General features: G+C 33.1%; 1 protein-coding gene across 2 annotated transcripts in view; it reads left to right on the plus strand.

Annotated features, from left to right (window-relative positions):
* The window catches only part of LOC106662899 (soluble scavenger receptor cysteine-rich domain-containing protein SSC5D-like), a 279,936-nt gene that overhangs the window by 236,222 nt on the left and 29,986 nt on the right, over positions 1–13,728 (plus strand). Inside the window, exons 6-7 of one of the 2 annotated variants that reach the window (XM_014387340.2) lie at positions 272–381; positions 634–729. In XM_014387340.2, the coding sequence (XP_014242826.1) occupies positions 272–381; positions 634–729 (206 nt within the window). The remainder of the gene's footprint in view (positions 1–271; positions 382–633; positions 730–13,728) is intronic. The other variant, XM_014387341.2, reaches the window with a different exon arrangement.

Consider the following 13,728-nt stretch of genomic DNA (forward strand, 5'->3'; position numbering starts at 1 on the left):
AATGATTATGCGTGGAAGCAACTTGATCTAGCATGATAAATAATAAATTGAAATAAATGGTAGGGACTAATAAATACGTTATCTTTTATTGCTCAAAAATTTAAAGGTGAAAAATAATCAATTTTAAGGCATTTATCTCTGATCATGTCACCACTGCCTGTGCAACAAGAGCCTGGGCAGTTTAATTGCTTTGTTTCTCTGATAGAAAATGATCTTATTACTTTTTCCATATTAATGATTTAAATGTTTCCTAATGAAACTCTGTTTACAGTTCGGGGAGGATGCAACAGAAGTCCATCCCCTTACAGAAATCAAAGGTCGCAGAATTACACGACCCAGGACAGCACAGGATCGAGAAGAGCTAGCAGCAGTGTGAGTCAGGTGAACAGGCAGACCCATTCCGCTTATAAAACAAACTATATGTGGCATAGAAGTAGTTTCAAACGACACACAATTTATTATTTTACATATCTATTGTAAAATCAGCAACCCAACAAACTCTCCCTCTTTCACACAACCCTTCCATTATCACCTGTAATCTCCATTATCCAATAAGACATATACAAGGCACGGCATATATACAGATCACGCGCATTTGGATAAGAATATGAAAAGTTTAATCTGTTGTTTCAGTTATGCCCCCTAGAGGGGGTCAAAGCAATCTTCATAGGGCCCGCCTTCGTGTCTAGCCAAGTAGCTCTAGCACGAAAAGATAGCCTCGGCCACCCGGTAAGATAACTAAATAAAAAAACAAACAAAAAAGGATTCTTAAAATCAATTTTTTTAATACATTTTTTCTATTTTGATCACGCGTCTCGGAATCTTGTCTTGTCCAGTTATTTTTTTGTGAATCGGCAAAGTCTGGAATTGCACGAGTGTTTGTGTGTCTTTTGAGCACGCAGCCGTGAGTCAAGTCAGCCCTATTATTGGGCTTTTTGCATCCTAATAAATAAAGCATTTCATTGTTTTACCTTGATGTTTTTTATAGTGCACGTATTTTGTAGCACGTTTTTTGGACTGTCAGTTTCTTTAATCGCAAGATAATTAATACTAATAAATATTTTACACCCTCGTTTAACAATTTTCTGACAAGCCATGTTCTACGTTCATAAAGAAATCTGCTAATTAATCAATGATTTAACATACTGATGAAGGTTGAGCGATTGTTTCAGTCACACTGATCTTTTGCTTATTATCCACTTCTTTATGACTTTCTTATTTCTAATATCCACACATATATACATATCTGAGCACTAAGCATTTAAGAGCTTGATTCTTATTACTATGATTTAATTTGTAATTTAATATCTGAACTTGAATTTAAATTTACAGGTTGGTAACTGGACTTCCGTTTCTCTCTCTCTCTCTCTCTCTTTCTCTCTCTCTCTCTCTCTCTCTCTCTCTCTCTCTCTCTCTCTTTTCTGTCTCTTTTCTTTTTCTCTCACTCTCTTACGTGCTTATATAATAGCGCCAGTTTGTAAAATATAGTCCAAATTAGTTTATAACTCATCGAAAAATATGAAAAAAATCGGACAAAACGTTTAAGTTATCTATTTTATCTTTTCATGGAATATTAAACAGCGTTTTAGAAGGAAAGCTTTTAATAAACATGAAACTTCTGAAGTGTGAAACATGATTTATTTAAAAAAAAGAGTAGTTCGGGCTAAGAAAGAACTCTAGGGAAATTTGTAAAGAGTACTTTAATCCAATGTTTCAAATTTGAACTAGAGTTTCAAGGATAACAGAATATTAAAATCAGAAATGATAAATATGTGGAGGTGACTTTCAATCTACTTCGTGATTAGGAGCTTTAAATATTCCATAATTAATAATTTATGATAATATATTTTCTCAGTCAGAAAGACACCAGCAAGTAGGACATTTTTTTAAACCAAAAGCTCTTTTTTTTAAGAATAGTTTAAACTTGTTTTCAAATACACAATATTTAATTCTGCAAGAATTAGGCCTTTTTGGCAAACTCTCGAAATGAAAAATTTTGGTAGTCCAGCACCAATTTGGTAGTCAGTATTTTTCCAGGTTAAAAAATCTACTTAAACACTTTAACAGTAATACTTTTTAACCCAATTTGGTAATTTTTATGCTGATTTTTTTTTTCGAAAACATATTTTTTAATATTGTCCAAATAAATTTAAATGAATCTCAGTATTTTTACTACAAATTGCCTTCTTGTTTTTTTAGCATAGGCTAAACAATGCAATTTTGGGTGCAATAATCAATGATCATTGATTAAAATTTATTTTTTGTGATGCTATAATTATAAATTTATTTATAATTATAAAGGTTATTATAAACGCGCGTCAACTATTTGAAAATAAATTTTGATGGGTCCTTTTTTCTAAACTCTGTACTTTCCAATCAAACCTTCAGTATAAAGAAAATCTAAATTTAGGAATATTTTAAACTAACTATAGTTCAAATTTACTAAAAAGTACGCTATAATATATAAAAAAAACAAGTATAACTTTTGTATGCCTGCCGTTCTTTTGTTAAGTGATGTATGGTACCTTTTATAAACTTTACAAATTGTCAAAAATTTTGTTTATTTTTTGCATTAAAAAAAAATTAATTGACCAATTGTTCTAGCATATAAGTAAAAAGTAGAACGTTCTCTTGAGAAACTCACCACCACGTAAAATGAAAAAGTGACATTTGCAAACATAAAAATGAAAAACGACCAGTAACTCAAACCATTTCTCACCCAGGACAGGGACACTGTTATAGCTGCATTATGCAGACTTAGAAAGCTTGCTTTGTTTCCACTTAGATTATACTAACACCACCTCATTCTATTCACAAAAATTCTCCCTCCCATTTCATGCACATTGAGTAGTTTGAATTTCAGTTGGTAGTTAATTTGCACTTTACCCATAATGTAATGGATTTTATTATATGTATATTTGTTTTACGTTTATCAAATAATTATATTGAAAATTATGTTATTGTATCAGTATATATGCAATTATTGCATACTGCTCGAAATACTTTACTTTAAAAATTGTAAATACATTTTGCTAATGGTATTGGAATCTATCCATTGGCGTTAAAATATAAATTTAACATGAAAAATATTCAAATATTCTAAGTGGGAATAAATTTAGAACAAATTAGGTTTTTTAGGCATTCTACTTTCATGGGTTTTTAATTCTTAGATAACAATGTGTAAGTTTCGTCAATTTCATATAACTTCAATTTCATTACGAGTTATAATTTTTATTTGAAAAATCAAAAATAAGCTGCAAAAAGTTAAAAGAAAATAAGTATATTTCATAAAAAAAAAGCCGAAGTAAATATTTAATAAAACTATCAAAATAAGGAATCTAAGGACATACGAAAAAAAAATTTTTTTGCATGATAAAACAAAAAATGAATAGTACTATTTACCCTACAATTTTGTTTAATATTGAAAGATTTGTTATTATTCACGAATTGAAAAACACGTTTTATTAATTTTGTATATCACTTTTGAAGGTATTAAAAAATAGACGGAATTACACCTCGATCCATCATTTTAGTAGTGATTGAGTTACGATTCCGATTCCAGGTATCCAATTTTTACGATTATCCTGGGAATATGGATTCAAATGAAGCATAAATTTTCCAGCTTCTTCATAGAAGATTGGTCATACTTTTGAAATTAACGCCAAAAAATGTTTAAAAACTCGTTAAGTTGGACATTTGTACTCTTCTTTCCCATTCCACATTCATTACATGGTTCTTAGATAAGTTTGTGTAAAAAAGATTAAATGAATATTATTTATAGAAAAAGTGCCTGCGATTAGAAAATGAACCGGACTTTAAGGTTATAAGCAGGGTGAGGTTAGCCGCTAACAACTGACTAATGACAAGCAAAATTCTACAATATTTCCAAGCATTTTATTCTATTTTAATTTAACGAATAAAGGGTTGTTGCTTATAAACCTGTAAAAAAGTTTATTAAAAAAATCTGTCGAATTGGTATTTGAGCACCCGTTGCATACGGTTGATGAATTTGTACAAGAATAAACATCTTTAAATTAAATTTGTTTTTTTCTCTAATAGAACTAAATAATCTAAATAACAGTAACAAATTTATAATAAAAGAAAAAATAGATTATAATTTACCTTTTTTTTAGATTTGTTCATCACTCGAAATAACGATACCTACTAGAAGTCTCAATTTTAATGCCACATAACCATTTAGTCAAAAATTAAATGTTATTAATAATAAGGTTAAACATTTTTTTAAGATAATAACGTACCAAAGAACAAATTTAAATAACCTTACCAAATTAATTCCAGTAAAAAATTATCAAATAATTCACTAATTTCGTGGTCCGCTTGACCAATTAATACATTACAATTAATTAAGGTTTTTAGTTGAGATAAAAAAAGTCAATGGCACGAGCGGGATTCGAACCCACAAACTTCGGCTAGAAACGCCGCTGCTTCCCATCTCAACCCCACCTTTTGAATTTTCCCTCTTTTTTAACTTTGTCGTCGAGAATCCAATCCGACTACACGACATTTGAGAAATGGCAAAAAGGAGGGAAAGTCAAAAGGTGGGGTTGAGATGGGAAGTTGGTGTTCGAGTGGATCGAGGTCACGATAGCTCAAGTGGTACAGCAGCGGCGTATCTAGCCGAAGATCGTGGGTTCGAATCCCGCTCGTGCCATTGACTTTTTTATCTCAACTAAAAACCTTAATTAATTGTAATTATCAAATAACCTCAATATCAAAACCACACATATCCCCCTCTGACCCATCCCCTTATAGACCAATAAGCAACCTTCTTATTTTATCCAAAACCTTTATACGTCTTACCTCCTTAAAAGACTAATTCCCATAATCGACTCAGAAAACTTAATCCCAACCATCAATTTTGATTCCAACCACTCCATTCTACTGTTCAAGATCGATTCATATCTACCAGCACAAGAGCGTGTACAGCACGTAGCGTGGCAGACCCGGCACAGACACTAGGTTCGTACCATGCCATAATCACAGCAACAGTCACCTACAGACCAACGAACAGCCATTTTTTTCGACTGAAGCGCTTGCCGCTGTAGCAATGTTATTAGAAGAAAAAGAGAATGAAGAATATGCAGAAGTGGAACTAAAGAAAAGGAGGTTTGCTGTTCATCCGATGAACATAAACGAAAAAGGAGGGAGAGTTTCACACACTTTTTAAGGAGCTTGGAGACGATGAAGAACGATTTTTCAAATATTTTTTGTCTGTCGTCTATTCATACTAACCGTATTGAAACACACAGACAAGAAAAGACAGTATGCTTCCCGATTTACTCATCGTCAACAAGACAAAAGGATCTTTAACGTCCGCACCTAGCCTATACGGCCTTATCGGACGTTTTGATTCTCAAGATGAGAGCTGACGCACTTCTGCATACGACGGAAAAGTGTTACCGCCGCAGCATTGGTGTAGTGGTGTCCCGGCCCCTAAGGGTCAGTAGCCACGCTCTCCGCTTGTCCACTCCGAATGGTCGGGCCCGCATTGTGCGTCGGGTCGTACGCCGCACGCGAGGGGCTAACGGGCCGAAATACATCAGCCCGTCCCCCCCCCCGCGCGTACTCCCTAGATAGAGAAGACGACTCTATCTCTCTGAGTGTAGAGGCTCCTCCAGCGTAGAAACTTTCGGGAACGCCCCGACAGCGGTTTCGGATTAAAAAGTGGGATTGCTACCCACCCCCTAGATGAGTACTGCCTACGGACAAAGGTCTCTTATCAAGCTCAGCCTACACCTGCTGCACGTAATCGAGGGACGCCATAGGTCTAGCCTAGGTGGTCCGATCCTTCGCTTCCCCAAGGGTACCACGCCGGTCATACGCACAACAATGCAAAGCATACTCGTCAGAAACCGCCGATACCACTACCCTTTTCCAGTCGCTTACTCACGCATTCGAGGGACTGTAGCATGATCATGACGTCCTCAACGCTTACATGCTGTCGTCCGGTCGCAACGTTTCCCGTGACAAGAAAAGACAACCGCAGCCAAGTGCCGGCACTATCAAAACATTCTCGGCGACAATGCTGCCCGGTGCTAGTACGTGTCTGCACTTACACGCTCCGCTCACCTTCGCTCAATATGAATGTTCCTATATGTTTTGTATGTAACGATTTTTTTTTTGTGTCTGCCACGCTATGTGCTGGACACGCTGGTAGTTATGAATCGACCTTCAGAAGTGCTTCGGAGTAGTCGAACCAATACTTTAATCCTCTAGAATTTCTGAACGTTACGGCAACATTTGACCAAGTGTGGCATCCCGCCCTCCTTTATAAGTTGAAACGTATCCTCACACCTACGACCTTATCCTGAAGTCCTTCCTTTCAGATCGATGGTTTAAAATGAGAACCGGCATCGATTTTTCACGCAACACGCCAATTAAAGTTGGCGTTCCCCAAGGAAGTATCCTAAGAATCTACGCCATCTACACTTCTGACATGGCCACACATCCAAATACATAATTCACATTTCCCGCAATCTTATCAACACTCTCCAATCCTATCCTAACCACAGAAGCAATCCAACATCTAAATGTCATTACCGACTGGCGTATTAGGTTGAACGAGCAAAAAAGCCAACCGTCAAACCTGCCCACCAATGCAGATTAACAACGAAATATTAACCACCATCAAACCGAGACATCTACCTTGGGCTTTACTTAAATGGCAGACTTGCACGGAACCCACTTATAAGATAAAAACGAAACGAACTTAACAAAAGATATGGACTACTCAGACACCCACTGAGACTAAAATCAACACTAAGCATACATAATAAACTAACCGCTTAAAAAACAGTCATCAAATTTTTTTGAACTTATTTAGTCGAACTGTCGGACTCGGCCAAATCCTCCAACATCCAACAAATTCACCCCTTTAAAAAAGTTCTCCGCCGTATCCTCAATGCACCCTTCTACGTCACCAATCAAACTCTTCATCTTAAAATCCCTTTTGTGAAAGTTCTTATCAGAACACCCTTACTCTAAACTATCCCTCCGCCCTGACTCTTTCCTCAACATTTCACCCTAACCGTCCTCCACGCAGTTTCAAACATCGATGGCCTCGTGACCTTATATCTTAACCCACGCAATTACATAAAAGAGAGTTCAGCACTGGTTGGTTGATATATGTTGTTCAGATAGTAATAAATAAAATAAATTAGTATAAAATTCTTATACAGATAACGCAAAAGATATTTTAAAAGTACACCATGAATAATAATTATGGATTACGATTCATCTTTTAGTAGAACAAGATTTTTCAATTTTCCTCAATATTCCTAAAATGAATGGTTGAAACGTAAAATACAATTTTTATAAAAGATTATGTTTTTTGTGGTAAATCAGTTTTTATTTAATTAATTAAGTATATAACAATTTCGTACGGGATGTAAAGTTGTTAGAAGATAAAGAGACGGCGCAGTTTCCCGTAGGCCCTTAAAGTTTAAGAGTTAAAGTTTGAGAGTTTGCAAGCTTTCTGTAGCAAAAAATCCTACACATTAAACAGTGCTTATTGTAATTAGAATGTGGTAGGAACGTGTGATGTTGCCACATATTGTAGAGATTATTAAACAATTTTTGCCGGGGAGCACGTAATACATGAAAAAATTACTTTAAAAACATCCGTGAAGGTGATTTAATAAAAATCAACGGTAATATAAAATTAACATAAATAATAATTTTACAATTGGTCTAATTTATTTTTTCATTCAAAAACTCGGCTCACGCTTTTATTTTCACGTAATTATTAAATATTTTGAATAATTTGGGATAATTAGCCAAACCAGTATAGAGTGGACTATTTTTCAGGTTTCCTTCTTTTCAAATAAAGAATGTTTTATTACAATTATTAGTTTTAAATTTACATCAAGTTTTTAATCCAATATTTTAAGACTAATTGCTTTAACCTCTTCTTACGTAAACAATAACTGATTTTTTAGAAATCGTGTGGTGGGATCTGGTGTGATATAGGTTTAGAAAAACATTTTCTTTATCGTGCCAACGTTTCGATCTTTATTGAGATCATCTTCAGCGCCTGGGCTTTATAAACATTGTTTAATTTAAATCCATTAAAATCCATTATGTTTAGTGTCTGATATTTCAAATTACTTCTAACAATTAATTTTTTTTTGTAAGGCTTGGTTGAAATGAAAAAGTTGATATCACGAGCGGGATTCGAAATTGAATTTGAAATTGAAAAATTGGCAAAAAGGAAGGAAAATTCGAAAGGCTGTAGGTTCAAAAAATTAATTAAATCATTTTTTAATTTTGGTTATTATTACAGTTATTTTAAGAATGCAAAAACACAATATAAAACAAAATATTAATTAATTTAGATTTCCATGATTTTATGATGGTTTTAGTTATTTTCCATCGGAAGTAGATATTTTATTTCGAAAGGACGAAAACTGCTCTCAGAGGAAATACTATTTGGTACATTATTAAACAGTGTCACCACAAGATTAACCAGTCAGGTGGTTAGAGCAGCGGCCTATTGAACCTATTGGCCTCGAAGGTCGTGCGTTCGAATCCCGCTCTTGACACTAACTTTTTCATTTCAACCAAGACATTACATAAAAAGAATAATTAATTGTTAAAATTATACAAATGTATACATGATGTGTAAAAATAAATTTATACAACGATGTGCACAATATAGAAATTTTAGGCTGAATAAAAAGTGTTTTCAGTGTAGATGTGTCACTGTTATGTGTCGTGTTTGAGAGTGTTAGTGAGATATTCATGTTTTTTTTGCTTATATGTTTTGTTTTGATACGATAAAAAAATGTTTTTCTAAACCTACATCACACCAGACCGCAACTCACGAACTCTAAATAATAATTAATTAACGTCACTAAATGCCACACACGTAAATAATATCAAACTTCACATAGATTTTCACAGTAGAAATGATGAATGATGGAGTGAGTGCGGTGTTAAATTTTTTTTAAAAAGATAGTTCTACTCACAGTAAGTTGTTTTGAAACGATCCGGATTTCGAGCCAGTTCATCAGGAAGTTTAGAAATTCATCAGGATTTCTACAACCAAGTCTCTCGACATGAATTGCAAAAGTGAACTCGCCGATACCCCCGCCAACACAATGTTCCAATGAGAAGCTGGTTTTTTTAATAGCGGTCAATTTGCACGTGCGAAAAACGGGAATTATATAAAATAAAGTTTATGTTTAAGTAAGTTCACAAGTAAATATTATCATGGTAAATACTTAATATTATAAATTATTATAAAAATAATAACAATTAAAATAATTTATATTTTATATTTGTATTTACGTTGTAACAATCTACCGATGAACCAAGGGATAGTTTTTTTGTATCCAATTCTGTTTTAGGGACAAATTTTAAGCCTTTGTTTAATAATATACATAGTTCGTATGTTAAAATTTCCATTAACACCTGCTAACTATAAAAAATAATTAGAAACTATTAAAACCTTAGCAAATAAACACTGGCTATCTAGAAATATTTACTGATAGGTTCCTAGTTAAAAGAATAAAAAAATTACATTTTAAAAGAATCAACAACAGGACTCAGCCACCCCACCATAAATGATTCATTAGGTTTCCGTTGTTTGCCATACATTGGTGAATTATCGGAAAAAGTTAGTAAAATTTTTAAACAAATAGGTTTTAGAATAGCTTTTGGAAGTGCGGATTCACTTAAAAACATCCTATCAAAACCTAAAGACAAGACAGACAACTTGTCAAAAAGCTCGGTTTACCAACTTAATTGTAATGATTGTGATATTAAATATATAGGACAAAGCGGTAGAGAAATAAAAATCGAGAGTAAAAGAACATCTGCCTAAATCGAACAAATTTTCAGAATGTAAGGACCATCTAAAAAAAACATAATTTCAATTCAAATTTAAATACAACAGTGTTACAAAGGTTCAACAAAGGGAGAGAACTAAATTGATTTGAGAAATTTGAAATTAAAAAGTGTAAAATTTCACATTGAGATAAATCAATTAATAATATAATCGATTTGATCTACCTCCCATTTTAAATATGTACGTAAATAATGTTAACGTTTAAATAATTAAATTAATTTTTAATTGTTATTATTGTTATAATAATTTAATAATATTAAGTATTTACCATTATNGCTCAAAGTGTTTGTCTTCTGTGTAAGTGTGCCATTGGTTTATATATTCTTCATGCTCGAAAACCCCAATATTCCGTATGTCTGCTCAACCACGATAAATATAAGAAAAATAAGAAAATTTAGATCAAGTTCAATAGCGGGAATTTTTCTATAACCACAATTGAAATATGTCTGACAGTGCTTAGTATGGGTAATCAAATTTGAACCCTTTTGGTTCCTCTTGTCGCTGTAACATGATAGTTTTAAGATTCATGATCAAGTAATTCACTAATACAAATGTAATGCCAAACATATTAAATTATTAATATAAATTAAATTTGCTATAGTGATTTGTTTCCCGTTCGATACCTTATTGCACGGTCAAGTTTCTGCCATGTGTATCTTTACACGAACCAATTCACCCAGTTTTTCACACCTTCATTTTTCTGCTTCCCCCTAAGACGAGGGTTTTGAAATTTGAAACATAAATTAAACTTCGGTCGCGTAGGCCATTGTAAAAATTTGATCACTTAATATTTATCCTTTTAGTAAGGGGAGAATTCCAAAATTTGCGTTTTTGTTATTAACTGATTCCCTGATCATCATGACATATTGTAAATAAAGGTAAAAAATTGAAAATTTCAATTTTCTAAAAATTAGTACCATTTTCGATGGGGAGGTAGATGACCTCCCATTGTAAATATGTACGTAAATAATGTTAACGTCTAAATAATTAAATTAATTTTTAATTGTTATTATTGTTATAATAATTTAATAATATTAAGTATTTACCATTATAATATTTACTTGTGTAATTCCCGCTTTTCGCACGTTCAAATTGAGCGCCATTAAAAAACCAGCTTCTCATTGGAACGTTGCGTTGGCGGGGGTAACGGCAGGTTCACTTTTGCAATTCATGACGGGAGAAGTGGTTGTGGAAGTCCTTCAACCTGATGATGAGCTAAAAGGCTCGAAATCCGGATCGTTGCAAAACAACTTACTGTGAGTAGGAACTATCTTCTTAAAAAGGATTGAACACCACACTCACTCCATCATTTATCGTTTCAACTAGTGAGTTTGTAATAAGATTTTTTACAAAGTTACAGCCAATATTATTTATTATACGGGTTTATATATTCTTCATGCTCGAAAACCCCAATATTCCGTATGTCTGCTCAACCACGATAAATATAAGAAAAATAAGAAAATTTAGATCAAGTTCAATAGCGGGAATTTTTCTATAACCACAATTGAAATATGTCTGACAGTGCTTAGTATGGGTAATCAAATTTGAACCCTTTTGGTTCCTCTTGTCGCTGTAACATGATAGTTTTAAGATTCATGATCAAGTAATTCACTAATACAAATGTAATGCCAAACATATTAAATTATTAATATAAATTAAATTTGCTATAGTGATTTGTTTCCCGTTCGATACCTTATTGCACGGTCAAGTTTCTGCCATGTGTATCTTTACACGAACCAATTCACCCAGTTTTTCACACCTTCATTTTTCTGCTTCCCCCTAAGACGAGGGTTTTGAAATTTGAAACATAAATTAAACTTCGGTCGCGTAGGCCATTGTAAAAATTTGATCACTTAATATTTATCCTTTTAGTAAGGGGAGAATTCCAAAATTTGCGTTTTTGTTATTAACTGATTCCCTGATCATCATGACATATTGTAAATAAAGGTAAAAAATTGAAAATTTCAATTTTCTAAAAATTAGTACCATTTTCGATGGGGAGGTAGATGACCTCCCATTGTAAATATGTACGTAAATAATGTTAACGTCTAAATAATTAAATTAATTTTTAATTGTTATTATTGTTATAATAATTTAATAATATTAAGTATTTACCATTATAATATTTACTTGTGTAATTCCCGCTTTTCGCACGTTCAAATTGAGCGCCATTAAAAAACCAGCTTCTCATTGGAACGTTGCGTGGCGGGGGTAACGGCAGGTTCACTTTTGCAATTCATGACGGGAGAAGTGGTTGTAGAACTCCTTCAACCTGATGAGCTAAGGGCTCGAAATCCGGATCGTTGGAAAACAACTTACAGTGAGGCTTAAAAAAAAAGGATTGAACACCGCATTCACTCCATCATTCATCATTTCTAACACTTCGTTTATTTCGTATCTACAAGGTACATTATCCTACATTTGATAACAATTACAAAGTTAAGATAAACAGTAAAAAATGAATGTATACTTTATCATGATACCTCACGATAAATTTACTAATATTTAAGAAATCAAGGATAAAACGTTGAAGCAAAAAGCACTGCCAAAAATGTGTATTTTCATTAATTATTATGCAGTTTCATTTTGCATAGAGAGATGGTGAAATGATAAAACGAACAGGTTACAACAATCAACTTTCCAAATCATCATTAACAAATGGCCACTAAACACATTATCAACAATACCCAAGTAGATAACACTAATTTAAAGCCCTTGTGGACTGTGAAGTATTTAGTTTTTAAACGTTAATATTTTCAATTAATCTCTTATTTCGATGTAAATTTTTCTTTAAATATACAGTGGGCAGTTATCAAACTGGGCAGGTCACCAAGTCGTACTGAGAGAATGCGAAGATACGTTTTGAATAATAAATGACAGCTACATATTTATAAAGGAGAACAGGAGAAATGGTGGGCTCATTTTTCATTTATTCCATCTCCTCGCTTTCACCGAAATGTTTTAACTTGATGGCTAATCAATAAATTTTCTTTTGTATTATTTTTTCTTGAGAGAATTTGTCTGTTTTAGCCGTAACCTGTTTTAGTTTAAATCAGTTCAAAAGAAACGTCTCGGGTTTCATGAATTACCGAGTGTAACACTTGGAAAGTTGATCAGTGTTTGATAACAGACAAATTTCACGAGTTTTTTTAAATTAATGGTCAATAAAATCATCGTTAAAGGGGATGTAATATATAAGTATATTTTCACAGAGTATCACCTTACCAACTTAGCTTTCTGCAAGAAAAGAGAGCGAAGAAAATTCCGTGCTAACATTAAACCAATTCCCGTCCGATCAAGAAAGGGCGTAACATCCAATTCTGTTCAATCAAGTATATTTGAGAGGCCCTATATTGAATTTGTTGCAATAACACTGGGGGCCAATAATTCAACACGGCGTATCATTCCCAGTAGGTTCCACAACATAATTGTTCTTCGTGAAACAATTTTGAGATATGAGAGAAGCTGTTTCATACCTAATTCACTCCAATTAACCATTACTCCACTTAACTAAATATATTGAAAATTTAAAAAAAAAGTCCTTTTAGTTGTATAACAACATAAACATAAAGCCAAGAATTGGTTGTTTTACAGAATAACACATTCGTATAAAAAATGGATAGTTTTGTAATAGCTTTGTTTGACTCATGAGTTATGTATTGATAATATTCTACGTAATAAATCGTCATTACGATTAAGGTTATCATATCTTTAATGACAATTTACAAATTGAACGTTAAACGTAATGTGAAATTAGTGTCAATGTATTGATGATTGGAGGATACATGTATCGACAAGTCCGTAAATTAAAGAATACATTAGTCAGTTATTCTTGTAGCATGTTGTGAAAGCTATAACCT

The sequence above is a fragment of the Cimex lectularius genome, unplaced genomic scaffold (assembly GCF_000648675.2).
Source record: "Cimex lectularius strain Harlan isolate CLEC.00 unplaced genomic scaffold, Clec_2.1 scaffold84, whole genome shotgun sequence".
Lineage (NCBI taxonomy): Eukaryota > Metazoa > Arthropoda > Insecta > Hemiptera > Cimicidae > Cimex > Cimex lectularius.